The sequence below is a fragment of the Eptesicus fuscus genome, chromosome 9, assembly GCF_027574615.1.
Source record: "Eptesicus fuscus isolate TK198812 chromosome 9, DD_ASM_mEF_20220401, whole genome shotgun sequence".
Classification (NCBI taxonomy): Eukaryota; Metazoa; Chordata; class Mammalia; order Chiroptera; family Vespertilionidae; genus Eptesicus; species Eptesicus fuscus.
Genome location: NC_072481.1, coordinates 12,008,368 through 12,035,717, shown reverse-complemented (window position 1 = coordinate 12,035,717; position 27,350 = coordinate 12,008,368). Strand labels below are relative to the sequence as shown.

Here is a 27,350-nt window from a genome sequence, read left to right as displayed (position 1 = left end):
TTTTCCTAGATAGAAAGTTGACATGGGGAGGTATTAAATAAAGTAGCAGAGGGGCAGTAAAGCATCAGTGAGACACCTACATGGCCTTACACCTCCTTCAATCAGGAGGCTGCCCTTCTCACATGCATCTTCCCCCTCAGAAGAGCTGCTCCCTGTAGGAGAGCTGTTTCACCTAAGGATTTTGTACTCAAAGTTGAGAGGTGAGGGCAGGGTGTCACACTGCTATATTGGCGATTCAGCAACCCTGGCTGCCAGGCTTTTACCCTCCATGCCAAATATATCACCTAGCCAGGTCACCCCAGGGTAGGAACCCCAAGAACTTCATAAGGGGGTTTAGTACTTAAGCTAAGCATATACACTTTACTGTCAAAGAAGACATTTTTCATTGAAGATTTTGCAAGTATTTAACATACCCAAACAAAATTTGCCATTTTAAGGAAGGCCTTTGAATCATGATATTGAATTTCTAATTCATAATATACCATTTTTAGTTTTTAAAATGATCATAAAATAAGCAAACATTGTGTAGAAAAATACTTTTTTGTTTCTGGTCTTTTTGAGTGATCTTGAATAAAGTTGTTAACCTAAACACATTTGCTTATAAAGACACACTTACTTTGTTTTGAAAATAAGATTAATATTGCCTATATCAGCCTGCATTTTACTGAGTTGTATTAATGTTTTAAAAACTATATGTGAAAATGTCTTGTTTGTCGAGCTTTCTACTGAGTTTGTCATAAGTAAAAGATTTTAAACTTATTTTAAACATCTGGTAATGCTATCTAGATTTGGGGTAAGCTTTTATTTGCTATTTGAACAGGAAGCCATGCAATGTGTGGAGGAGCTGAATGCCCAAGGCCCGCTACACGTGTTTGTGAGAGTGGGGGTTGAGTCCACCCTGGAAAGGAGCCAGATCACCAGGGATCACATGGGCCAGTTACTGTATCAGCTGGTGCAGTCAGAGAAGCTCAGCAAGCAGGACTTTTTCAAAGGGTTAGTATTCTCCTCAAGAATGGTGGTATTCCTTTACTAGACTCTTGAGTAGTTCATTTTAATAGCACATATCTTAAGTTTTTAGCTTTTTTCATAGATTAAATTGTGCCGACTCTAACATGTTGGATGTGTAATACTGATAATATGTTAGTTGGTATGATGGCATTTGTAGACTGTACTAAATCATAAAGGTTTTCTTCTGCTTTTTTATACTAATTGTCAGACCTATATTATGACATAAGTAGACCTATCCTATATAATAAAGAGGTGATATGCAAATTGACCATCACTCCAACACACAAGATGGCTGCCACAAGATGGCCAGCAGGGGAGGGCAGTTGGGAGGGATCAGGCCTGCAGGGGAGGGCAGTTGGGGGCGACCAGGCCTGTAGGGGAGGGCAGTTGTGGGGGGACCAGGCCGGCAGGGGAGGGCAGTTAGGGGCAATCAGGCTGGCAGGGGAGCAGTTAGGCATCGATCAGGCTGGCAGGGGAGTGGTTAGGGGGTGATCAGGCAGGCAGGCAGGGAAGCGGTTGGGAACCAGCAGTCCTGGATTGTGAGAGGGATCTCAGATTGGAGAGGGTGCAGGCTGGGCTGAGGGACACCCCCCCACCACCACCACCGTGCACGAATTTCATGCACTGGGCCTCTAGTATTATGACATAAGTAAGGTAGCAGAGATCCCTTAACCATGGGGAACCTGAGGCCTCACCAGCCAAGTAAACCCTTGGATATTCTTTGAGGGAAAAAACTTTTCTTTGTGAAAAATTTTTTGAAAATTTTACTTAACCCAGAAAGCCTTAAACCTTTCAATAAACCATAGTTATTTTTGCCAGTAAATGCTTGTCTGTACATGTTAGCCCTATAGAAGGATATGTAACTCCAAGTTGTTAATCATTTAGTCTGTTCCAGGTTGGGTTCATTATGATTCTTGCTGATGGTTAGTTTGATGAAGTCTGGCTGTCACTGGTGTTGATCCTCATTTGATCAGATTCTGATTTCTTTGTGCTACACCATCATCACAAGTGGATGGATCAGTTCTTTGTGGTACAGCCATAGAATCTCACCCAGGCTTAGGTTCTAAAAGCAGTGTGTAAGAGGAAGATTGCATATGTTTAAAATTTAGTTTTAGGGGCCATGTTGTACAATATAAACTTACAATCACAGCCATCGCTGATACGTGCTCACTCTAAGGGAACAGGAACTAAGACTTCCTGGGGGCTGGACACCAGATCCACATCCCCCAGCTCATACTTACTTGGGATAGCTCATTAAGCAGAATGGCAATAAGAATTCTGCACTATTCAACTTATTTTTCTCCTTTTAAATCTTTTTTCCCCAAGCTCATGTACTTTTTGTTGTTGTTTTGTTAATCTTCACTTGAGGGTATCTTTTCGATTGATATTTAGAACGAGTGGAAAGGAGAGAGGGAGAAACATCTATGTGAGAGAGGCACATCAATTGGTCACCCCCCTCATCTGCCCCAACCGGGGCTAGAGATTGAACCTTCAACCCAGGGACGTACCCTTGACTGGGAATCAAACCCAAGATCCTTCGGTCAGCGGGCCGACACTAACCACTTAGCAACACCGGCCAGGGCTCAGGTTGTATGGAGAAGAAATTTTTAATCTCAACATTAAATGCACATGTGATGAAATGCTACTGTGTCTTTCAAAAGCTATGGTCAGCCTCTTAGAATAGTGTAATCATTAAATGCCAAGATTGAATGTACTTAGAAAAATTACTCATTTGATTTGTGAGGAAAGGTGGCATTGTCCTCAAGGTTCTGGAAAATTTATACTTGCCCCTAGGATCATTAAAAAGTTGTCTTTCAGCCTGGTCAGTGTGAAAGAGCGTCATCCCATGCACCAAAAGGTCACAGATTCAATTCCCAGTCAGGGCATATGCCTGGGTTTCAATTCAATCCCTAGTAGGGGGTGTACAGGAGATAACCAGTGAATGTTTGTTTCTATCTCTCTCAACCTCTCCCTCTCTCTAAAAAAAATCAATAGAAACATTTTTTTCAAGTTGTCTTTCAGCAGTAAGTTGGATTTCTCTGAATTCAGTGCCTGACTAGATTAAGGCCATCTGACTCAGTTAATTTAATAAGAAACTTTCGCAAAAATTGCTGTGGTTGTTGACATTTAAGGCCAGGATGGTTTCCAGTTTTAAAAGAAAAATATGTTGTTCACTCCAGTAACCAGCCAGTATAAATAGTAAAAGCAAAGAGGGGTGTACACACCCGCACAAACAAACTGAGGTCTGCCCCTAGCCAAGTATAATTTCAACCCCCTAGGAACTACATTTGCAATAGGAATTACATTATTTTATAAAAAACTTGCTTTTTACCCAGATATTATGCTATAGTCATCAGAAAATTTGGGAAATGCTGGATTATTATTTACCGTTTCATGTCTCTCTTCAAACTATACTCAAAAATGGATTCATTTCTGGAAAGACCCCAAGAAGTGTAGTCTGGCTTCATCAGTTTTACTTGACTCTGTGAGGTGCCAGCTTGGTTTCTAGGCTGTCTCAGACATTTGCATTTCCCTTTGTTGGTCCCTTGAGGAAAAAGTGTCATCCAGTCATGGTATCCACACTTTCACTGGCACTGCAGCTGCTGCTGAAGGTACTACCACAACCATTTATTTAGACTGAAAATGAGATTAACACTTCTGTGTCTCAGTAACTACTTCATCTTTTTCTATTTTTACTTCCTTCTGCAGCTAGAGATAATACAGTGGCTCCGGGCTAGCTTTTAATATTAAATTAGACCTAACCAGGCTATCCTTAGATCAGAACCCCTACAAAGACCGCTATTTCTCCCTAAATGGGGAGACCTGGCAATTTTTTCTAAGATGGAAACAAACCGATAGTGTCATGTCATTATCCACAAAGAGGCTTCTTGCAAATAGATCAGAGTTTCCCAAGTACTTCTAAAGTCCAAGTTATAAATAGTCCATACTGTCCAGAGAGGCCAGTTCATTGGAGCCATGGAAATGTCCTAATCTTATGTCTCTTTAGTCCCAACATCCAAATATTTTTGTTTTTATACAGCATTGTGGGGGAGCATCTGAGATTAACTTCCTTGTATGCTGCTACTGCCTTGATGCTAACTTTTGAGCAGTCATTGAAGCTGTTTCTGTCTAGTTTCCCAAGTGAGCCATCTCTCCTGCAGTTCCTTTTAAGGCATGCAATGCTACTAAATATTAAGTTAGATTAGACAGAATTTCAAATAGGCTCTTTGTGTCAGGTTGTTTATAAATAAAGCTTAGATCCTTTGGAATTTTCCTTACAAGGTGCAATATCAACTCTGAGCATAACAGTTGCCATATATCAAACATCTCCACAAACTCAACATCAGCCATTCTCTTAGAATTTTCAGGACTTGAATCTAAATGCGTTATGATGTAAAGTAGGTGGGTAGGTGCAGTTGAAGCACTGTTGATACAGTCATTTTATATCATGGCTTTAGAAGACTTCTTTTTTAAAGGTGTCTAGTAAGGGTAGGTGAGTGTACTCAACTATTAGCCAAAGAATTGGAATCACTTTGAAAGTTTAATAAACATGACATCCAGGATGGTAAAAATTGGAGTTGACAATAAACACGAAATATGTGTCCCTCAGGAGGCTTGATATATTAGTATTTCACTTTGAGAAATACTTGTTAGAGAGGAAATTTATTTATTTATTTATTTATTTACAGAGAGGAAGAGAGAGGGATAGAGAATTAGAAACATCGATGAGAGAGAAACATCAATCAGCTGCCTCCTGCACACCTCCTACTGGGGATGTGCCTGCAACCAAGGTACATGCTCTTGACCGGGAATCGAACCTGGGACCTTTCAGTCTGCAGGCTGACACTCTATCCACTGAGCTAAACTGGTTAGGGCTAGAGAGGAAATTTTTATCTCCTCCTTAACTACTTTTTTGGAACTTTTCTTGCCACAATGGCATTTCTGCTTTTGTAAGAAGTTAGAGTTCAGAGCTTGCACAGACATTCATACTAAGGTTCAAGTGCAAAATTGCAGAGGTGCCAGTGCACAGTGAAGACCCTATTTGCTCATCTAGGTAGGATCTAGTTTAAATAGTCTTTGCAGATGATACTGCAGTAGAAGGCTTTTCGTCTTTTTTTATTTCTCCTTTTTACCTGTAGTTAGATTCATTTGATTAGTCATAATAATACTTGATCAACCTGACTTTTACATGTATTCACTATCTCTTCCTTATTTATCTACAGCCAAATTTCCATTTAAAATTTAGCTATCTTCATACAAATTGTGCAAGAGCTGCTGACAATATCATTTCCAAACTGTGTTAGATTATTTTGCCCTTTTAGCAGAGTTCTGGTCAGACCTTTACTGAATTTTTTAAAATTCCAACTTTTAACCATGTACTCCTTTTTTAAATTAAATTTTAGGCAGGAACCCAGTATATAAAATAAGTAAAAGTAGATCTTCTATCATTGAAATGGGGGGGAGGATTCCTGAAGTCCCACCTATGGACCCTTTCCAAAGTGCAGTCCAGTGGGTGTGATGGTCACTACATACCAAGAAGCAAGGTTATGGTATAGCTCTATTTCATTCATTCAGGCAGCAGAAAAAGTGTATTCTGCAAGGCATTGTTATAGACGATGTAGTATGTAGTCCAAAGACTACTGTGTGTAGGAGCTTCTACACACCTCGGATTTTTCTTTTAAAATCATACAAAAGGATTTAGGAACTAAAAAGAAATGTCTCATAACTATGTTCAGCCAAACAGGTGTTGTTGTTTTTATCAGCAGTATGGATTTGACCAGTGATTGTGTTCTGCAGATAGTCCCATGACTAATTGAGAAGTAGAATACCAAGGCAAGAATATGGGTATCTTTTAGTTGTAATGTGAGATGAAAATAGCAGTAGTTATACTGCTGAAAAACCAACGGCTGCAGTTATTGTCTCTTGGGCTCATTTAACAGCCTAATCCATGCCACTAACCCATGGAACATGAATTGGCATTATAGGGTGATTAACCCAGAAATCTTGGAGTCCGTCCAGATTATGGTCCATTAGTAGCACATTAACTGAGCTGAAAGTCTGCACATAATGGGAGAATAGTCAAGTATCTGTTGTATCACAAATAGATGTCAAATAATTCCAAGCTGGAAACTCAGAAAGTTGGCGTTAAGGATTCATGAAGCCCAGAGTTGGATAATGTGGGGAAGCTGCAAACTGTTTTGAAATAGCTCCTTTAGAAAGGTGACTGTTTCTAGTAGTGGTACCTTTTTGTTTAAGTGAAACATTTTAATGACGTGATGTGTAGGCTTCTGAGGTAGGTAAAGAGGAGTGGCATACTTGCTAGAACTGCACTGGAAAAGCACACACTTTATATATGCAGAGATCTGAAAGGACATGAAGACAAATACCACCTGCCCATGGCCTCTTCATTCATTCTTCCCTTTTCTTGTGATTATGTTTATTTCCTTGTAAGTAAGTATGTGTCTCCTATAATTAAATTTACTTTTGCTTTGTGCTTTTTAAAATGCTATATAGGGGACTAATTAAGAAAGTCTTGGGTTATGTTTTTATGCTTATAACTGAGTAGCTATGCTGTTGAGCCTAAGTAAAATTGCACTGATATTTTGTATTTGACTTTCCTAAGTACTGTATTCAAATCCCATTTATTTCACTTCATATTGAGAAATATTTCATATTATGAAAGCCTGAAACCATTAACTTTTCTTTGAAGATATAACAGTTGGTATCATGTTATAATGCTGATGTTATTAGTAAAGTTGTTTAACTCTTTTATATCCTTCCAGTTTTTCCCCTATTGTAAGCTCCTCAAGGACAATGGGTTTTGCCCTTTCTTCTCTTTGTGTCTGATCTGCACTACACTAAATTTTTAGTCAGTGCCTCTGGCTGACTCCAAAGATATGATACTCAACTGTAATGAGCTCTTTATAGTATGGGATTAAATTGATAGCTATATTCCCCCAGAATTTCACATGGCTGCCTCATTTCCATCATTTAAGTCTTTCAAATGTCACCTCAATACAGAGGTATTTCTGACCACCAGCTGTATTGGGATATCCTAGTACCATAGTTCATGTTCTTCAGCGTATTGAATTGGCCCTATCTGCAAGTATGCTTTTCTCTCCCTCCCCCCACACTAATATAAGCTCTTTGAGGGGAAGAACCAGTTACTTTATGCCCAGAACAGTACCTAACATAGCAAGTGCTTAATAGGCACTTGTTTGCTGACTGATTTTGGTCTCTTTATTTAATCTTAACTTTTGAATTACATTTGCATGTGAATTTTTTTCTGTTCTTTTTTAGTTTTTCAGAAACATTGGAAACAGCAGATGACATGGCCATTGATATTCCCCATATTTGGTTGTACCTTGCTGAACTGGTAACTCCCATGTTAAAAGAAGGCGGAATCTCCATGCGAGAACTTATCATGTAAGTTGTTCTTGTTTCTTTTGCTGTATGTCAAGTTAAACTGATGCAGAACTCATCAGCTGGCCTTCTAGCGTAGTGCTGTTCTCTTAGTACAGAATTTTCAACCTTTTTCATCTCATGGCACACACTAATTACTAAAATCCTGCAGCACAAGGAAAAATATATATTTTTGCTGATCTGACAAAAATAGGTATAATTTTTACTCATTCACACCAAATAGCTATTGTTATGTTGGCTGTTGTCATTTCTTTATTTGACAATCTAAGGAAAAGGTCAGTGCCCCTGACTAAATAGTCAGGTATTATGTGTTATAAAAATTCTTCTGGCTGGGGAAAGGATAATCTCCTCAATAAATAATGTTGGGAAAACTGGATAACCACATGCAGAAGAATAAATTAAACTCTGTCTTACCCCACTCACAAAATTAATTGGAAATGGAGTAAAGACTGAAACCATAAAACTCCTTTACCTCAAAAAATGCAGTGTTATGCAGTGTTAAATTTTCTATTTGTCTTTAAGATCAAACTCCTTAACTTGACTAATAAACACTTTATAATCTGGCCTTTGTTTTTATCTTCAATTTCACATTTTCTAACTCCAACTTTCTTCTTCCAATCAACTCCCACCTACCACCACTTGCTCCCCAACCCAACACACACAAACTCTTACCTGGTTATATTAATCTATTAGGAGTTTCCTAACTGTACCAGGATCTGCCATCATTTCCTATCCTGCTCTTCTATCCTGTTGACTGACACTCCTCCTGCTTCCCCTCCTGTCTACATAATCTCACCGTACTTCCTTATATATTATATTTTTTATTCTTAACATTCTGGTTAACATTAGGTTGTAAAACTAACGTTCAATAAATCTTAATGAATTCATTCATTCAATAAATACATAAAAATGATTACTATATTTAAAAAAAATAGAAAACAATTCTTGTGGCACACCGGTTGAAAATTGCTGCCATAGTGCCTTTGGAGACTCTTGGATGCAGCCCGTGACTATGTAAGACTTCTAATTTTAATGTAAAAAAGTTACATTATATTAGGTCTATACTGCATAAGTGATGGGGATATTCTAGCCTTGTGGTCCATTGAGGTTAGCAGTGATTATAGATTTGGCTCCAGAATCATGTAACTGACAAGAAGGTGGTTGCTCCTGGAAACTTAATGTTACCTAACTCTTATGTCTGTCATTGCTCCATTGTTGTAAGAAGTTGTATTTCCACATAATAGTGTATGCTCAGGTTGTTATAAAAGGAACTGAGGTCTCAGGCATTCCTAAATTTAAATATGAGTGGGAAATTATTGCCATGTCGTATAAGCTAGTATTTCCCCAAAAATTGTTCATATAGTCAAAGTCTATATGTTGTTGTGTCTCTTTTCTTTGACATTCACAAGTTTATTATAGCACATTCAAGATTATGAGAATTCTATAGTAAAAAAAAAGTAAAAACTATTCAGGTTTGTTTAATTCACGTTTTCTCACTTAATTGACTATAGATTTTTTTTAAAGGAATGACTATTGATACCCTACAGAATACAGTTTAGGAAATACTGGCTTAGAGTATGAAGAAATTGGTTCGTTTCTGTGTTTCATCTATATTCTTTAAAAAAAGGCTTCCCTGCCCTAGCCAGTTTCGCTCAGTGGATAGAGCGTAGGCCTGCTAACTAAAGGGTCCCAGGTTCGATTCTGGCCAAGGGCACATGCCCGGGTTTCGGGCTCAATTCCCCCCCAGTAGGGGACATGCAGGAGGCAGCCAATCAATGATTCTCTCTCATCATTGATGTTTCTATCTCTCCTTCTCTCTCCCTTCCTTTCTGAAATCAATAAAAAATACATTTTTTTAAAAAAAGGCTTCCTTGCCCTAACCGATTTGGCTCAGTGGATAGAGCGTCGTCGGCCTGCGGACTGAAAGGTCCCAGGTTCAATTCCGGTCAAGGGCATGTACCTTGGTTGCGGGCACATCCCCTGTAGGAGGTGTGCGGGAGGCAGCTAATCGATGTTTCTCTCTCATCGATGTTTCTGACTCTCTGTCCCTCTCCCTTCCTCTCTGTAAAAAATCAATAAAATAAAAAAAATAATAAAAAAGGCTTCCTTTCTTAAAAACACTTAATAACTAAGTTTTACAACTCCCTGTTACCTAAGGTGTTTCTCTCCTTTCAGCTTAAAGTGGGGTTCATTTTTTAAAAATATATTGTTATGGATTTCAAAGAGGAAGGGAGACGGAGACACATCACTGATGAGAGATATCATTGATCAGCTGCCTCTTGCATGCCCCATCCCGGGGATGAAGCCCACAACCCAGACATGTCCCCCGACCAGAAATCCAACCTCCACCTCCTGGTTCATAGGTCGATGCTCAACCACTGAGGCAAGGATTTATGTAAATAAATAGATTATTAAGTGAGAATGAGCCTTGCAATTGCTTCTATAATTGAAGCAGTTACAAAAAAAGGCAAAACCCAGGAATTCTAACATCCTTTTCCAGCTTCTCCATGAAGCATAAAATGAACCTGAAGTCTCTCAACTATTTCTGCTGAAAATGTATTGGATTTGGCTGGCCCAGTGTTATTTAGATGTAAAGTACCTGTTCTTTTGGCACACATTGTTTGCCTATTGTTCTAGAACAGGGAATTTGTTCTGAGGTACTTAATCCTACTCTTTTCTTTTACAGAGAATTTTGCAAACCTTTACTTCCTGTTGGAAGAGCTGGAATCTTGCTTTCTGAAATATTGCACCTTCTATGCAAACAAATGGTGAGTGTTAAACTGAGTGTCCGACTCAACAGCATATTAGGAAGGGCAGTGATTTTGACCTTGGGTTATTTGTAACTAGCTTAGGTGTCACAATGCACATAATTCAGTTTCCTTTTATTATTTGAAAAAAAAGAGTGAGGTCTCTGTTTCAATCTAGTTTCTTCCAGGGGTTTATTTGTCCTTCCGTTTACTAGTAACTTGGAAAAGAATTACCTAATCTTAACTAGATTGGGTAAAATTCTAAAGAATTTCAAGATATGTTTTATTTGTGGCTAGTTAATTTATCTTCTCTTAAAACAAAATGGCTGCATTATTGCCCTAGGTGGTTTGACTCAGTGGATAGGCCCTCCGTCTGAGGACTAAAGGGTCACAGGTTTGATTCTGGTCAAGGGGCATGCAGGAGGCAGCCGATTAATGATTCTCTCTCATCATTGATGTTTCTATCTCTCGCTTCCTCTCTCTCCCTCTCTGAAATCAATAAAAATATATATTTTTTAAAAGGCTGCATTATTTATACTTCTTAATTTATTTGAATAAAAATTCCTCTGCTTTCAGAGAAAGATGGGATTAATCATTAAATGATTGATTTTTGCCCTGGCCAGATGGCTCATTAGTTGGAGCGTTGTCCCATACACCAAAAGGTTGCGGGTTTGATCCCTGGTTGGGGCATGTACTGGAGGCAACCAATCAGTTTCCCTCTCACATTGATGTTTCTCCCTCTCTCTTCCTTCCTCTCTCTCTCAAAACCAATTAGAACATATCCTTGGGTAATGATTTTTAAAAATATGATTGATTTTATTATTTTTTTTATCAGGGGTAGGTAATCTGATTACAAATAGGTGGTAAAATGACTGCAGGATTGTAAATCTCTATCTTAAAGTTAAGTTTATTTTAATTTAATAAATACTATACAATTCTCTGCAAAGGTCTATGTTAGGATCTCAATCCACAAAGAATACTAAACCATCAAGGAATTTATAAACTGGAGAAGGAGACAGATGAGTCAAACCCAATAGTTTCAAAAGTGTGTCAGTGCACTATTAGAGGTCTAATGGGTTTGGTTTGGGAAAGAGATATAGCACCACACAGGTGATGTAATGCCTGGGGTCAGATGTCAAAACAAAATAGAACTCAGGCATGAAAATTCTGGAATGATTTCTGACTTACTCAAACCAAAACTAAAAATATTGAGATGAGTTTTTATTGTTTTATAGGCATTGATAAAAACAATTCAGTGTTTTATTTCTCCTTTTTAAAACTAGAGAAGTCTTTCTGTATTACATTTGTGTAATAGTTATTCATAGACAGGTATACTAAATAACCTGGACTCTGGTTCTAGTTGATTATCTATTTGTTAGTAATACACTTTGCTTGCAGGCACTAAAGTTTTTATTGAACCCTAATTGCAGAACAAAAAGTCCCTCCTTCTCTCCCATCTAGTTGACTTAGTCCTTATTTAAAACTCAAAATTCTTGTTAACTTTTTTTGTAAAAACTAAAATGAAATGCTCATAGAGCCTAAACTCTGCAGTCAGGCAGCCTCAAACCTGCCGTTTTCCTTTATCGCTGTGCCTTTATGCAAGCAGTGGACTTGCACCCGCTCATCAGTTTTCCAGCTGATCACAGCTCTTCTCTGTTTCTTGCATTCAACCCCTGCTTTTCCCTTGAAATACTTCTCATTCCTGGTTCAAGAGCAACAGCTTTATTAGCCTTCTCATGTTAGGCAGCATAATTGTGATCTACTAGGAAGAGGAGTACCAGTGAGATTGTTGAATGGCTTTAATAGCAGATGCTAATAGCAATATCTAGGAAAGAGAGTGTTGAATTTGTAAACTCTGTGTTTTAATCACTTTTTTAATTCCAAGTACCAGCTTGCCAATCCTTATATTAGTCATCCAGTAAAATAAATGATTAAACCTTAAACAGCTAAATTTCAGTCATTCACCATTATATTTCCATCCTTTCAGACATCTCAGTTTCAATGCTTAGAGTCCTAAGAAATTAACTTCATATCAGCAAGGGAAAGTTTTTATTTTTTAGTCTTAACAGTTCTGCACTCTGTTTTTTTCTCTTGCCAATGTAAAAGTAAATGGATTTTGACTTATCTCTGTTTCAGAGCCATAAGAAAGTGGGAGCCCTATGGAGGGAGGCTGACCTCAGCTGGAAGGACTTTTTACCAGAAGGGAAAGATGTACATAATTTTCTCTTGGAACAGGTAAGAACAAGACTTATTCCTTCCTGTTTGATAGTACATATTTTCAGCCCACAATTGGGAATATGGAATATGTATATGTGGAGGACCAGTTTAATTTATACACAGATTTTAACTGCACAGGTGGTTGGTTTCCCTCACCCCCATGTTGTTCAAGGGCCAACCATAATAAGTCTATTTTATCTTATTATTATTTTTAAAATATATTTTTATTGATTTCAGAGAGGAAGGGAGAGGGAGAGAGATAGCGAAACATCACTGATGAGAGAGAATCATTGATCAGTGCCTCCTGCACGCCCCCTACTGGGAATCAAGCCTGCAACCCAGGCATGTGCCCTTGATTAGAATTGAACCCAGAACCCTTTAGTCCACAGGCCGACACTCTGTCCACTGAGCCAAACCAGCTAGGGCCATAGTAAGTCTGTTTTATAAAGGAAATGAAGATAATTTCATTAACATTCTAGTCATTTAAATTAGACCAAAATAGGAGTTACTGGCTGCCTGTGGAGTTAATGAATTAAAGACATCAATGACCACACACAAGAAGGAATGTAGTCCTTGTCTAAAAGTCATCAAACAGATGACTGCACCATCAGCAGTCCCTGGGGAAGGGAGAGAATGATATCCAGGGTTTCTACATTATAATATTCAAAATGTCTAGTTCTCAACAAAAAAATTATAAAGCGTACAGAGAAACAGGAAAATATGGCTCAATCACAGGGATAAAAAAAGAAACTGACAGAAAGCATCCCTAAGGAAGCCCAAAACATTGTACTACTAGACAACGACTTTAACTGTTTCAAATATGCTCAAATTGCTGAAGAAAACCATGGAAAAAGAACTAAAGGAGAATGATGTATGAACAAGTTGGGAATATGGACAAAGAAGTAGAAATTATAAATAAGAACTAAACAAATTCTGGATCTGAAAAATTACAATAGATAAAGTAAAAACTAACTACAGTCATGCAACACTTAATGACATTTCGGTCAAAGCCAGACCACATATATGATAGTGGTCCCATCTATAATAATAAAAGGGTAATATGCTAATTAGACCGTGCGTCCTTCCAGACAAAGCCGCAGCAGGCGGGGGCCACGGCAGAGGTGGCAGAGGTCCCCAGCCGCAGCCGCAACGGGCAGGGCCGGGGCCAAGGCTCTTGCATGAAATTTCGTGCATCGGGCCTCTAGTAAGATTATAATGGAGCTGAAAAATTCTGGTTATTTAGTGACACTGCAGCAGTCATTGTAGAGCAAAAGTTGCAAAAATCAACAGTTTGTGACTGAGATGACAAGCAACTTTAACCTGGGTGTGGTTGCGGATGACATTGAAGCACTCCTAGAGGTGGCTCCCGAGGAATTAACTAACGAGGAGTTGTTGGTACTAGAACAGGAACACATAGCTGAGAAGAGGCAAGAGAAAGGAAATTGCAGAAGAAAAAGAAGAACCTCCAAGAAAGTTCACCATGAAGGCTTTAGCAGAAGCATTTGCAGACCTCAACAAGCTCCTTGAAAAGTTTGACAACATGGACCCCAACACTGAAAGGTTTACATTTAATAAAGAGGAATGTGCATGGTGCATTATCTGCTTACAAGCAAATCTATGATAAATTTTTTTAAAAGCCCCAGCCAGTTTGGCTCAGTGGATAGAGCGTCAACCTGCAGACTGACTGGTCCCAGATTCGATTCTGGTCAAAGGCACATGCCCAGGTTGCGGGCTCGATCCTCAGGGTGGGGCGTGCAGGAGGCAGCCGATCAATGATTCTCTCATCATTGATGTTTCTATCTTTCTCTCCCTTTCCCTTCCTCTCTGAAATCAATAAAAAAATATATTAAAGCCCTAACTGGTTTGGCTCAGTGGATAGAGCGTCAGCCTGTGGACTGAAGGGTCCCAGGTTCGATTCCGGTCAAGGGCATGTACCTTGGTTGCGGGCACATCCCCAGTAGGGGGTGTGCAGGAGGCAGCTGATCGATGTTTCTAACTCTATCCCTCTCCCTTCCTCTCCGTAAAAAAATCAATGTTATATATATATAATATATATATATATATATAAATAAATAATAATAAAAATAAAAAGAAACCAAGCAAACCACCATGGACATATTTTTGAAGAGTGACACCCCCCCAAGAAGAGCCTCAGTCAGCTCCTTCAGGAGATAATCCAGAAGAAGGCTTTGCTGTCGTAGGTGATGACAGCTCCATCCATTCCTGTTATTGCCCTTGGAGACCTTCCAGTGAGACAAAATGTGAAGGTGAAAAAGAGTGACATTGATAATCCTGACCCAATGTAGGCTTGGACTAATATGTTTGTGTTTTAGGTTTTAACAAGAAAAGTTAAAAAAGTTAAAAAAATGTCAAAAGTAGAAAAAGATTATAAGATAATGATATAAAGAAAATATTTTTGTACAGCTATACAATATGTTTGTATTTTAAGCTAAGTGTTAATATAAAAGAGTCAAAATGATTTGTTTGTTTGTTTTTTAATGCTCACCTGAGGATATGTTTTTATTGGTCTCTAGAGGAAGAGGGTGAGAGAGAGAGAGAAACATTGATCAGTTGCCTTCGTGTGTGCCCCGATCAGGATGCTAATCCACAACCTTTTGGAGTATAGGATGATGCTCCAACCAACTGAGCCACCTGGTTAGGGCAAAAAAGTTTTTAAAAATTAAAGTTTACAAAATAAAAATGTTACAGTAAGCTAAGGTTTATTTATTATTGAAGAAAGATATTTTTATAAATTTAGTATAGTCTAAGTGTAGAGTGTTTATAAAGTTTACAGTAATGTACAGTAAGTTATAGACCTTCAAATTCACTCATTGACTTACCCACCCAGAGCAACTTTTGGCCCTGCAAGCTCCATTCATGATAAGTACATATAAGTGGATCTATGCAATTCAAACCTATATTGTTCAAGGACAACTGCATTGTACCTTTTCTATGTTTATATATACTTAGATACACAAATACCTACCACTGAGTTACAATGGCCTATAGTACAGTAACATGCTGTACAGCGTGGTAGCCTCGAAGCAGTTGGCCTTACTATATAATCTAGGTTTGTAGTAGACTATTACCATCTAGGTTTGTGTAAGGGCACTCCATGATTCCACAGTGAAATTGCCTAATGACACATTTCTCAGAATGTGTCCCTGTTGTTAAGCAACACATTACTGTAAAAGGGTTCAACAACAGATTTGAGCAGGCAGAAGAAAAGCTCAGCGAACTTGAAAATAGGGCAATTGAAATTGCTCAGTCAGGAGATACTGATTTAGACTAATCTACTCCCATAAAAATTCATACTTAATTTTTGCAAAAGATACATTATTTTATTAATTGTTTTACTAATGAAGTTTCTGGTATTGTTCTATGAAACTGAATATCATTGAATTTTATAAATTAAAAAATCCCTGTATCAATATATGTTACTATAACTTAAATTTTTAAAATTATAATAACATATATTGGAAAATTAACTCACTAAACATATAAAAATGCTTTATAAGAAGAAATTGCTGACTTTGAGGAGCAGAAAGATAAATTAATTTTAAAAAATTAACAAGGCCCTAAGGCCCTATGAGATACGCTAAGAGCAAGACAAACCCAGAATGATTGGAAGTTGAGTGTACCCAGAGAGATTGTTCTAGGAGTTTTGTTTGTTTACTTGTTTGTAAGTAGAATCAGAAATACACAGTAGAAAAAAATGGAGAAATATTCAGAAGGCTAGTGCTGATCATTTTGATCCCGTGTAAAATAGAAGATACCCCCACAACTTTGTTTTCCTCTCAGGGTGTTTATAACACTGAATTATATCAATGTGTTTAACATTTTATGTTTCAGAAGTTGGACTTTATAGAATCTGACAGTTCCTGTTCCTCTGAAGCACTTTCAAAGAAAGAACTCTCTGCTGAAGAGCTATATAATCGACTTGAGAAACTCATTATTGAGGAGAAAGCAAATGATGAACAGATCTTTGACTGGGTAGAGGTATAATGACTATGTCACCTTCCCTGAAAGCTCTGCCAGAAAGATTCCTGAGGGATCTCCTTAATTCACACATTACCCTTTCCCTTCATGGGAGTTTTTAACTTTAATGACGTTTATTTTTATTCTTACATGTATTTGTATTTTAAACAATAAGGCTGTTTTTCTATTTTTATAAGATTCATAGTTTTATAATGAGAGCTATAATTTTTTCGTAGCCAATCGGTTTTAGCCTGACCCCTTCAGGGGAAAATACTACACTGTGCTCCAGGGAACACGCCCATGCCATTCCCTTCCCTCTCTCCTTCTTCCCACAGGCACGCATCCTCTAAACTCTAAGGGACCCTGTGAGACTTGCAAGCAGGGGAGCATTGGGCAGCAGCAACTCTTTCCAGGCTAACCTCCTGAACTTGTCTCCAGGGCCCTCTTTTCCCCCTTTCCTCTGGCTTCCCAGGGAGCCAAAGCAGCCCAACCTAGAGCCTCCTGTTGCTTCTTCTATGCCCTTCCTTGTTTCACTGCCCTCAGTATATTTTGTTGTGGTCAAATTCTTGCTTGCTTTCTAAAAAGAAAGAAAATACCTGCCTAGGAGATGTCTTCTTTTGTTTGTCATTTTCTTTTGCTGCTCCTCTGGTTTAGGACAGTGTTTCATAGCAAGAAGATATTAAGAAAAATAAGATCTTAAGAGAAATAAACTAAAAAACAAATTGAGGGCCCATTTATTTAGCATATTTCTAAATATATTTTTTGCCATCCTTAGAAAAGAGTAACAATTTTGTCACCACCACCTGAAGGATTTGTTTGAGGCAATACTTGAGATTTATCTCTTAAGTCAACATTAAAATTAAGGTAAAAAGCAGGGTTAGCACACCTAGGAAGAATTGCACACTACTGAAAAAAGTAGTCTTTAAAATACAATGTGGTGGTGGTATAGTTCTTTCGAATTTATAGATTTGGATAACATCTTAATATGGGTTATATTTTGAGGGGAAAAAATGTTTTTAAATCATTGCACTTCCAAATGTATACAGTACACAGCACTGTATAATGGAATGAGCAAAGGTAGGCAGTGACACCCCTGAAAATGAAATACTGCTACTTAGAACATTTTCAGACAGTACTGGCAGTAGCCTAAGTATTTTCCAGTGAATCAGAAGACTCATTTTTGCAAGAAGGTTGAATGTGACCCCATCTGCCCTTAGTGCCAGACGGGACCTAGTTTAGGGGAATTAATTTCTCTGGTGTGTGTGGGTACCTTTAAACTGTTCCATTTACTTTTGATATCAGGCTAATCTAGATGAAAGCCAGATGAGTTCACCTACATTCCTTAGAGCTTTAATGACAGCCGTTTGTAAAGCAGCTATTATAATAGGTAAGTAACATTTCTAAAGGCAAAGTTTAACGTCTGAAATCTCCACTATGTCAAATACTGATGATTTGGCCTGAGTTTATATTGTCTTTAAAACTTGCCCTATATAGCTCAGTTTCTGTGCAGATGCATGCATTTCTGTCTACAATGCCTGGCTGTCTCAAGCAGGGGACAACTAGCTGCCCTGCCTGCAAAGAGCCCAGATCTGAGCAGCTTACTGCATGCCTTTGGTTGTTTTATACTGTGTTTTATACTGTGTTGCATGTGGCTTTTCTAATTCACATTCAAAGTTATGAATTTACTTTTCACTTCCAACACTCAAAGCCTCCTCCTTCTTCCTTTCAAGAGTTAAAATGAACGGATTGAGGATTTTTTTTTTAATATATATTTTTATTGATTTCAGAGAGAAAGGGAGAGAGAGAGAAAAAAAAAACATCAGTAATGAGAGAAAATCATTGATTGGCTGCCTTCTGCACGCCCCAACTGGGGATTGAGCCTGCAACCCAGGTGTGTGCCCTGACCAGGAATTGAACCCTGACCTTCTAGTTCATATGTCACTGCTCAGCCACTTAGCCACACTGGCCAGGCCAGGTTGAATATTCTTAACCTATTAATATCAGTCAAGGACTAATCTCAACAGAAAAGCCATCTACACTAATAAAAGAGTAAGATGCAAATTGACCATACCTTCGAGATGCCCACCAGCCAATCAGGAGCGATTATGCAAATTAACCCAACAAAGATGGAGGTTTAATTTGCATACACAGGCGCTGAGCAGCCGGGGACAGGGTGGGACGCAGGCATTCCACTCTGCCCCAGCTGTTTTGGGCCTCTGAACAGCGTGGAAAGGCGGAAAGACGGCTCAGGGCCAGAGCAAAAAGGCGGCTCCAGCTGGAGCGAAAGCGGTGCAGGCAGCCAGGGGAAGGAAGGCCCATTCTTGCATGAATCTTTGTGCATCGGGCCTCTAGTTTTATATAACTACATATATGAGGAAATAGATACCAGTTGCTGCTTCTGCTTTATGTTTACTTTATATAAGCCAATTTCATTGAATGTTGATGAATTTCATAGATGGATAGGGTAAGGATTGGTAGAAATCCTAAATATTCCAAGCTGCCTGTAATATTTAACAGTATTTAACAAGATCATCCTCTTAGCCTCAGATAAAAATCCACATTTGTATCACTGAAATAGGAAAACAAAATTCAACTCCAAAGTTTTTCTGAATTTTAGGTTTCTCTTTATCATTTTGGAAGACAGCTTCAGGATTCTAATTTAAGATTTTCTGTCAATTAATGTTTCTTCAATGTTAGTTCTTTAACGAATAAACAACAAGCTAAATAGAAAGTCTTGATTAAAAAATTTTAAATAATTTACATTATCTATGGAAGACTTTGGCACTATAAAATCAGTTGGAAAATATAAAAGCTGCTTTTAAAAACAATATTGTGTCCTTGTGCCAACTCAGAGGAAATAAAGCCTATGCTTCTTGGCTCTGGGGATGCGTTCCTCAGCCCTTGTATTGTGCCTTCCCCCGAAAGGCCCAGGTCAGATATGTTGTCTGCCACTGTCACAGTTAGTCCTGACCCTCCTACCTAATAAAAGAGTAATATGCAAATTGACCACACCTTCGCTATGCCAAAGCCACACCCACCAGCCAATCAGGGTGCGTATGCAAATTAACCCAACCAAGATGGCGGTTAATTTGCATACATACCTGGGTCTGGGGAACCTCCTCGGCACCCAGGTCACTCCCAGCCGGCCATCAGGCAGAGGCTTTAGGCTTGGGAAGGGACCAAGTCTGCGATCGGAGGTGCGGGAAGGAAACCCCTCCCCAAGCCTAAACCTGGGGCGGAGGATTTAGGCTTGGGAAGGGGCCGAGCCTGCAATCGGAGGTTCTGGGTTGGGGGAACTCCTTCCAAAGCCTAAACCTGGGGTGGAGGCTTTAGACTTGGAAAGGGGCCAAGCCTGCGATCGGAGGTGCGGGGTGGGGGGATAGGACCATCACTCTGCTACAAGTCACGCCCACCAGCCAATCAGAGCGAGTATGCAAATTAACCCCAACCAATATGGCTGTGGCCACGGAGCGAGCAGGAGGGAGGCTTCGGTTTCCCTGGCAATGGAGGAAGCCAAGCTTTCCACACACCCTGGCGGGCCCAGGCCTCCACTCAAGGGTACAAAGTTTCAATTATAGAAGGTAAATAAATTCCAACAGAAATGGCGGCAGCCACGGAGCTGGAAGAGCAGGAGGCTAGGGTTGCCCTGGGCGATGGAGGAAGCCAAGCTTCTGCAGCCCTGGCTGGCCTAGGCCTCCACTCCAGGCTACAAAGTTTCAATTATAGAAGGTAAATAAATTCCAGATACCAGGGCCTCCACTTGGGTCGCCAGGGGGCGTGGCCAGCCTGAAAACCATCACAGGCCCCTTGCCCAGGCTGCCCCACACCCCAAGGGAACCCCCACCCTGATCTGGAACACCCTTCAGGGCAAACCAGCTGCCCCCACCTGGCACATGCCCTTGACCGTCAATCTAATAAGAGTAATATGCAGATTGACCATCACTCCAACACACAAGATGGCTGCCCCCATGTGGTCAAAGATCCTGCCCCCATGTGGACACAAGATGGCCAGCAGGGGAGGGCAGTTGGGAGGGACCAGGCCTGCAAGGGAGGGCAGTTGGGAGGCACCAGGCCTGCAAGGGAGGGCAATTGTGAGGGACCAGGCCTGTAAGAGAGGGCAGTTGGAAGCGATCAACCCTGCAGGGGAGGGCAGTTAGGGGTGACCAGGCCGTCAGAGGAGGGAAGTTGGGGGCAAACAAAACAGGCTGGCAGGAGAGCAGTTAGACATCAATCAAGCTGGCATGGGAGTGGTTAGGGGGTTATCAGGTAGGCAGAAGCGGTTAGGGGCAATCAGGAAGGCAGGCAGGCAAGCAGTTGGGAGCCAGCAGTCCTGGATTGTGAGTGGGATCCCAGATTGGAGAGGGTGCAGGCTGGGCTGAGGGACACGCGCCGCCCCCCCGCCCCCGTGCACAAATTTCGTGCACCGGGCCTCTAGTTAATAATAAAGCAGTTCTAATTCTTTTACTCTTCTGAAAAGATTTACATGAACTGTCAATCTAATTTCCTTTCTAATGTTGAGTTTCTAGTTTGGAAAGTCATAAAACCACTGGACCTGTTTGATTGTGATTAAAGATAAAGAATTGGGTACACAACTGTTGAAGGAACCCAGGACTCAGAATACATCACCCCTCCATGTTCTTTTATTGTTTCGGAAAGAATGTCCCATTAAGAATTTCAGAACATTTTGAATTTCAAAATTTTAGCCTTGGACCTTCTTGCTTCCTCTTTTCTTATAGAGTCATATGTGTCTTAATGGCTCAGAAATTGAAAATGACTGTGTGTTAATTCCTTAAATGTAATGCTTAGTTCTTCTATCACCTCTAGCTGACTGTTCCACCTTCCGAGTGGACACTGCTGTGATCAAGCAGAGAGTGCCGATCTTACTCAAGTACCTAGACTCGGATACAGAGAAGGAACTGCAAGCACTTTATGCACTACAAGCATCAATAGTCAAGCTTGATCAACCTGCCAGTAAGTTTACATCTTGCTACAATTAACCCAACCAGTGGGTGAGCTTTAACCAGGCCAAGACTTTAGTGATGGTATGATGGGTTTGAACAGGGATACTAGAGGAATTCCTGGTAACAAAACTCAGATAACCAACAATTTTATTTTATTTTTTTAAAATATATTTTATTGATTTTTTTTACGGAGAGGAAGGGAGAGGGATAGAGAGTTGGAAACATCGATCAGCTGCCTCCTGCACACCTCCCACTGGGGATGTGCCTGCAACCAAGGTACATGCCCTTGACCGGAATCGAACCTGAAACCTTCCAGTCTGCAGGCCGACGCTCTCTCCACTGAGCCAAACTGGTTAGGCGATAACCAACAATTTTAATGAACCTACATTTTTTATGTACTTTCATGAGAAAATAATAACTAGTTTAAATTAGATATTTCATCCTCACTCTTGAGAGGTCTAATAAATTTTTCTGCAATGATGGAAATATATCTTTGTCTTTCATTGTGGCAATCATGAGCCACTTGTCAGTTGAGCACTTGAATGTGGCTATTGTGGCTAAGGAACTAAATTTAAATTTTTTTTAAATATCTTTTTATTGATTTCAGAGAGGGAGAGAGAGATAGAAACATCAATGAGAGAGAATCATTTACTGGCTGCCTCCTGCATGCCCCCTACTGGGGATCGAACCCCGGACCTTTCAGTCCACAGGCTGACGCTCTATCCACTGAGCCATACTGGCTAGGGCTTAAATTTTAAATTTTATATAAATGTAAATAGCCACTGTGGTTAGTGGCTACCCTATTGGACGATTCAGGGCTAGGGCATCTCCATATTAGCATGCATATTATATAAGTTTCACTTTTTTTGACACAGATCTTTTTATATATATATTTTTATTGATTTCAGAGAGGAAGAGAGAGAAACATCAATGATGAGAGAGAATCACTGATTGGCTGCCTCCTGCATGCCTCCTACTAGGTATCAAGCCCACAACCTGGCACATGCCCTTGACCGGAATTGAACCTGGGACCCTTCATTCCGCTGAGCCAAGCTGGCTAGGGCGACACAGGTCTTAATAATGAAAGAGAATGATACTCTTCAGAATCCTGCAAAGTCATTAAGGCATTTTAGACTAGTTTTCAGTTAAGGGTTGTGATTAATTCTGGCTAATCAGACAAATAAGGTAACCTGACATCTAAGACTTGGTGATATTGGTAAGTTAACTGAATTACATTAAAGCTTAAAAATTTAGTTGAAACTTGTGAAAGTAGATATTATGTGGCTATTGATCTTGGGCACTTCCTTAGGTTATAGCTTTTGCAAAGTGTTCCTTTGCTAGAGCTGATGAATCCTTCTAGGACAGAGATTTTCAACTGGTGTGCAGAAAGAATTTTGTTGTTAATCCTCACCCGAGGATATTTTTTTCATTGATTGCTAGTGAGAGTGGAAGGGGGAGAGAGATCGATGGGTTCCTCACACACCGTGATCTGACTGGGGCTGGGGGTCGAACCTGCAACCCAGTTACTCACCCTTGACCGGGAATCAAACCCGTGACCCTTTGGTGAGAGGGCCAGCACTATCTAACCACTGAGTAAAACCAGCCAGGGCAGTGCTAGAATTTTGTACAATATTCAATTCCTGACTATTTAGTCAGGGACATTGACCTCTTCCCCTTAGATTGTCAAATTAAAAAATGACAACTGCCAACACAATAGCCGTCTGGTGTGAATGAATCAAAATTATACCTTTTTTTTTTTTTTTTTTGTCAAATCAGCAAAAAATACTTTTTTTAGTATACTACAGAATTTTTAGTAATTACTTTATGTGTGCCATAAGATGAAAAATTTTTAAAATCACTGTTCTAGGAGATAAAGGAGAAGATTGAAACAAATCATTCTCAGGGTATAACTGGAGAGACATCTAAGTGTGAATAAGAGAATGAATCTACTTTGTTTTCTCTCTCTCCAGACCTTTGAAAGGTTGTTTAACATATGGCTTTTTTTTTCTTATTATAGATGAGGACACTAACTTTTTAAGAGATGGTTATAAATAGATGAAATTGATTACCAACTTTAATAATCCCCGGAGAGATGTTTAATTCTAAACTTACCAACAACATAATCAGCCACTTGCTTCCATTTCCCCATAGACCAACTGGGATTTAGAGAAAGAAGTGACTTCAATATTAGTTGGACTAATAAAATTACAAAATAAATCTAAAGAGAAATTTTAATATAACTCATTCTAAGCCTAATATTTAGTAGCAATTATTGCTTATTCCACTGCATCCCTCCATTAATATGAATGATTAGCAAGCTAACGTTAAATGAATTTTAAGAGCCTGCAAAGAAGGAATTTTTTTTCAAGGATATATAAGACCCTCTGTTGGGTTTTATATTCTTACCAACTTTCTCCCTTTTTTGAACAATAATATAAATTAAGTTTCCATTGTGAGAGCAAAACAGAGAATTAATATTGACCAGATTATCTGAGCATTGGAAACAGTTGACAGATAAGAAAGTTTTTACCCAGGTTTTTCATGTAAATTATTACTTTTCATTTTGAAAATAATATTAGAAGGGGGGAAGTACATCCTGCCTTTTCCTCCCAAATACTGTAAAAATAATATATTGTTATTATAAAATTTCAAATAATAGAGAAATGTATAAAAAAATTTTTAAGTTTTATTATTATTTTAACCCTCACCCTAGGTTATATTTGAGAGAGAGAGAACATTAATGTGAGAGAGAAACATCAATCAGTTGCCTCTCACACCCACTTCTACCTGGGATCGAGCCCACAACCTAGTTATGTGCCCTGACAGGGAATTGAACCAGTGACCTTTCAGTGCATGGGACAATGTTCCAACCAACTGAGCCACCAAGCCAGGGCTAAAAAAATTATTTTCTATTTAATTTTTAAAGTGCTTAAGTTGACAACTACATAACATTAAACAGCTCAGCTCTGGCTGCTCTGGCTCAGTGTATAGAGCATCGGCCTGCGGACTGAAGGGTCCTGGGTTTTCCAGTAAGGGGCACATGCCTGTGTTGCAGGCTCAATCCCTAGTGTGGGGCATGCAGGAGGCAGCCACTCAGTGATTCACTCTCATCCTAATGTTTCTCTCTCCCTTCCTTTCTGAAATCAATAAAAATATATTTAATTTTAAACAAAACAGCTCAGCATTATCAGAAAATAGTTCAAATTGAAAACAACAGGAATAAGAAATAATTTAAACTGCTTGCATCTTCTTTTCCTATTCTTTAGACAGTTGTTCTGCTATTTATACTATCAAGAGGGAGTATAATGAATTGTCATGGATGCTCTTTTCTTGGGGAATTAATGTGCATTCATTCATTACTTGGAAATATAATCTTTCCTTCACAACTAAACTGCCCCAAAACAGATGTTTATTTTCACTTCCTTATAGATTTGCTACGGATGTTTTTTGACTGCCTGTATGACGAAGAGGTAATCTCCGAGGATGCCTTCTACAAATGGGAAAGTAGCAAGGACCCCGCAGAGCAAAATGGGAAGGGTGTGGCCCTCAAATCTGTCACAGCATTCTTCACGTGGCTCCGGGAAGCAGAAGAGGAATCGGAGGATAACTAAAACTTCAAATACACACGAAACAAAAGAAACAATTTAAGTATTTTTTTAAAAAGTTTCACGTCTTCGCCAATCACAGTGCAGCAAGGCCAATTCTCGCAGAAACCCCCACGTGTGCACGAGTGGGAGAGGGGAAAGAGAAAAAAGGTGATCATGGAGGAAAAAGGTACTGGAAAAAAGTAAACTTCAACCTGAGGGCGGGAGCACTAAAACCAAAATACATGTATTATTTATAGAAAATATTTTCTGTTATAATCTTTTCTTTTTAAACGAGGACTCATACTTTTAAAAAACACATCTGTTTAGCAAAAAAAAAGTTGAGAACTTTTAATTTATTTTAAGGACTGCAAATGCCAGTGTAATTTTTTAATTTGCAGTTTCTGTAAACAACTTGTATAATAGAAAAGCAGAGAAATAAATTTCCCTCCCCTTCAGACGCACCTCACGTTTGTTTTAACGCAGAGTAGTTAGTCCAGATTTAAGAAGGTTTGGGGTGAACAAGGTAAGAAAGATTTTTTTTTTTTAATTTTAATTTTATTTTATTTTTTGGTATCAAATCTTTCTGCCTGCCTCTCAGCTTGCTTCAGAAAAAAAAATCACAATAGTAATCAAAACATACATAACCTTGGAACAGAAGGAAAATGCTGTGGACCAGAGAACTCCAGGAATTGTTTAAAAAAAAAAAAAAAGTGCTACCCTTGGAAAAGTACTCTTAATACTTTTGAAATCTTTAGAGCAACTATAAGGCTTGTAAATACATAGAACAAATATTTAAAAAAACAAAAAGAAATTGACTCAATACTATTTCTTTTCACTTTCAAAATATAAAGAACAAAATAAAGGCAAACATTGCAAGTTTAAAAGAAAGTAAACTGACTTCTCCTTTTGACAGCTGCTGCATGTGTGCCCATGTGGGAGGTGCTGTTTGTTGTCTAATCCAGATCGCTCCTGGGAGAGGAGAGGGGTGGGGGGGAGACTGACAGAGTGTGTGTCTACGTTGGGAAATGCAAGCTGCTTTGGGTAAGGAGGGCATTTGTGGGAGAGCCCCTCTGGAAGTCCAGGGAAGCTTCTTTCCAACACCAATGAGAAATGCCTTCTGGGTGGGAGCAAACCTAAGGGCAATTTTTAAGTAACTAAGTGTTCCACTATATGAATTGGGACTAGGAACACTAGGTCACTTTGAGACTCCCACTACTGATTTTTAAATCATCCATTGCCTCCAAAGATGGCTTCTAAAGAACGAAAGAAACCAGAGCTAAATCACACTTTTTAAAAAGTGGGCATGGGTTTTAAAAACAAACCAATCCCATGTGTGAAAATCACATTGTTTCCCCAACTTCATCTTGACTCAAGCCATTCTGGTGAGTATAAAACCCAACTGTGGTTTGGGCTTCTCTTTCTCCTACAGATATTGGCGTGCTGTGCTGTTTGTTTGTTGGTTTCCTTCTTTCATGAAGCTGTAGTCTCTATAGATGGTTTCCCATCTCCGTTGTTTATAGGCCATCTCTCTACAAAATGTGTTTATGAAGGAAGACAGGCTGCTCCCAAATAAACAGTCTCTGTATTTTGTATCTGGACACCAAAGAGTTCTTCTGGCTTTCATCTCTGAAGAAATATTCACATTAAGAGACTTGGCAAGATTTGTGAAGTATAAGAACAAAATTTTCCATAGCATTAACACGTTTTCTTCAGAGTATAGTTGAACACAATACAGGATTCCCACTAAATGAGCCCATAGAGCCCATTCCTCCGTCACAGAAAGCTGTTCTCAAAGAACCAAGCACGGAAAGTCTTGAGGCAGCATCTGTCATGAAACATGGGTCCTGAAAAGCCATTTGGGGGTCTGGCTGTGAGCTCTGCCCGGGATTCCTCATTTGGAAAAAGCAACCTGATTCTCTGATGTGCTGAGTTATAACAGCTGCCAGATTCAAAGTGCACAGGGTTCCAATCCAGGAATCCCTTAAGTCAGTGGTCGGCAAACTCATTCATTAGTCAACAGAGCCAAATATCAACAGTACGATTGAAATTTCTTTTGAGAGCCAAATTTTTTAAACTTAAACTTCTTCTAACACCACTTCTTCAAAATAGACTCACCCAGGCCGTGGTATTTTGTGGAAGAGCCACACTCAAGGGGCCAAAGAGCTGCATGTGGCTCGCGAGCCTCAGTTTGCCGACCACGGTCTTAAGTGATGTAGGGGTTTTTTTGTTTTGTTTTTAATATATTTTATTGATTTTTTACAGAGAGGAAGGGAGAGGGATAGAGAGTTAGAAACATCGATGAGAGGGAAACATCCATCAGCTGCCTCCTGCAACACCCCCTACTGGGGATGTACCTGCAACCAAGGTACATGCCCTTGACCAGAATCGAACCTGGGACCCTTCAGTCTGCAGGCCGACGCTCTATCCAC

The 27,350-nt window shown here is 39.4% G+C and overlaps 1 protein-coding gene across 8 annotated transcripts in view; it reads left to right on the top strand.

Moving 5' to 3' along the window:
• The window catches only part of EIF4G3 (eukaryotic translation initiation factor 4 gamma 3), a 270,009-nt gene extending 244,633 nt beyond the window's left edge, over positions 1–25,376 (top strand). For all 8 annotated transcript variants that reach the window (XM_054720419.1, XM_054720417.1, XM_054720413.1 and 5 more), the window contains 8 exons: positions 821–993; positions 7,309–7,434; positions 10,118–10,199; positions 12,315–12,413; positions 16,248–16,394; positions 17,676–17,760; positions 21,198–21,344; positions 24,764–25,376. In XM_054720419.1, the coding sequence (XP_054576394.1) occupies positions 821–993; positions 7,309–7,434; positions 10,118–10,199; positions 12,315–12,413; positions 16,248–16,394; positions 17,676–17,760; positions 21,198–21,344; positions 24,764–24,945 (1,041 nt within the window). In that variant the 3' untranslated portion in view covers positions 24,946–25,376. The remainder of the gene's footprint in view (positions 1–820; positions 994–7,308; positions 7,435–10,117; positions 10,200–12,314; positions 12,414–16,247; positions 16,395–17,675; positions 17,761–21,197; positions 21,345–24,763) is intronic.
• The last annotated feature ends 1,974 nt before the right edge of the window (positions 25,377–27,350 follow it).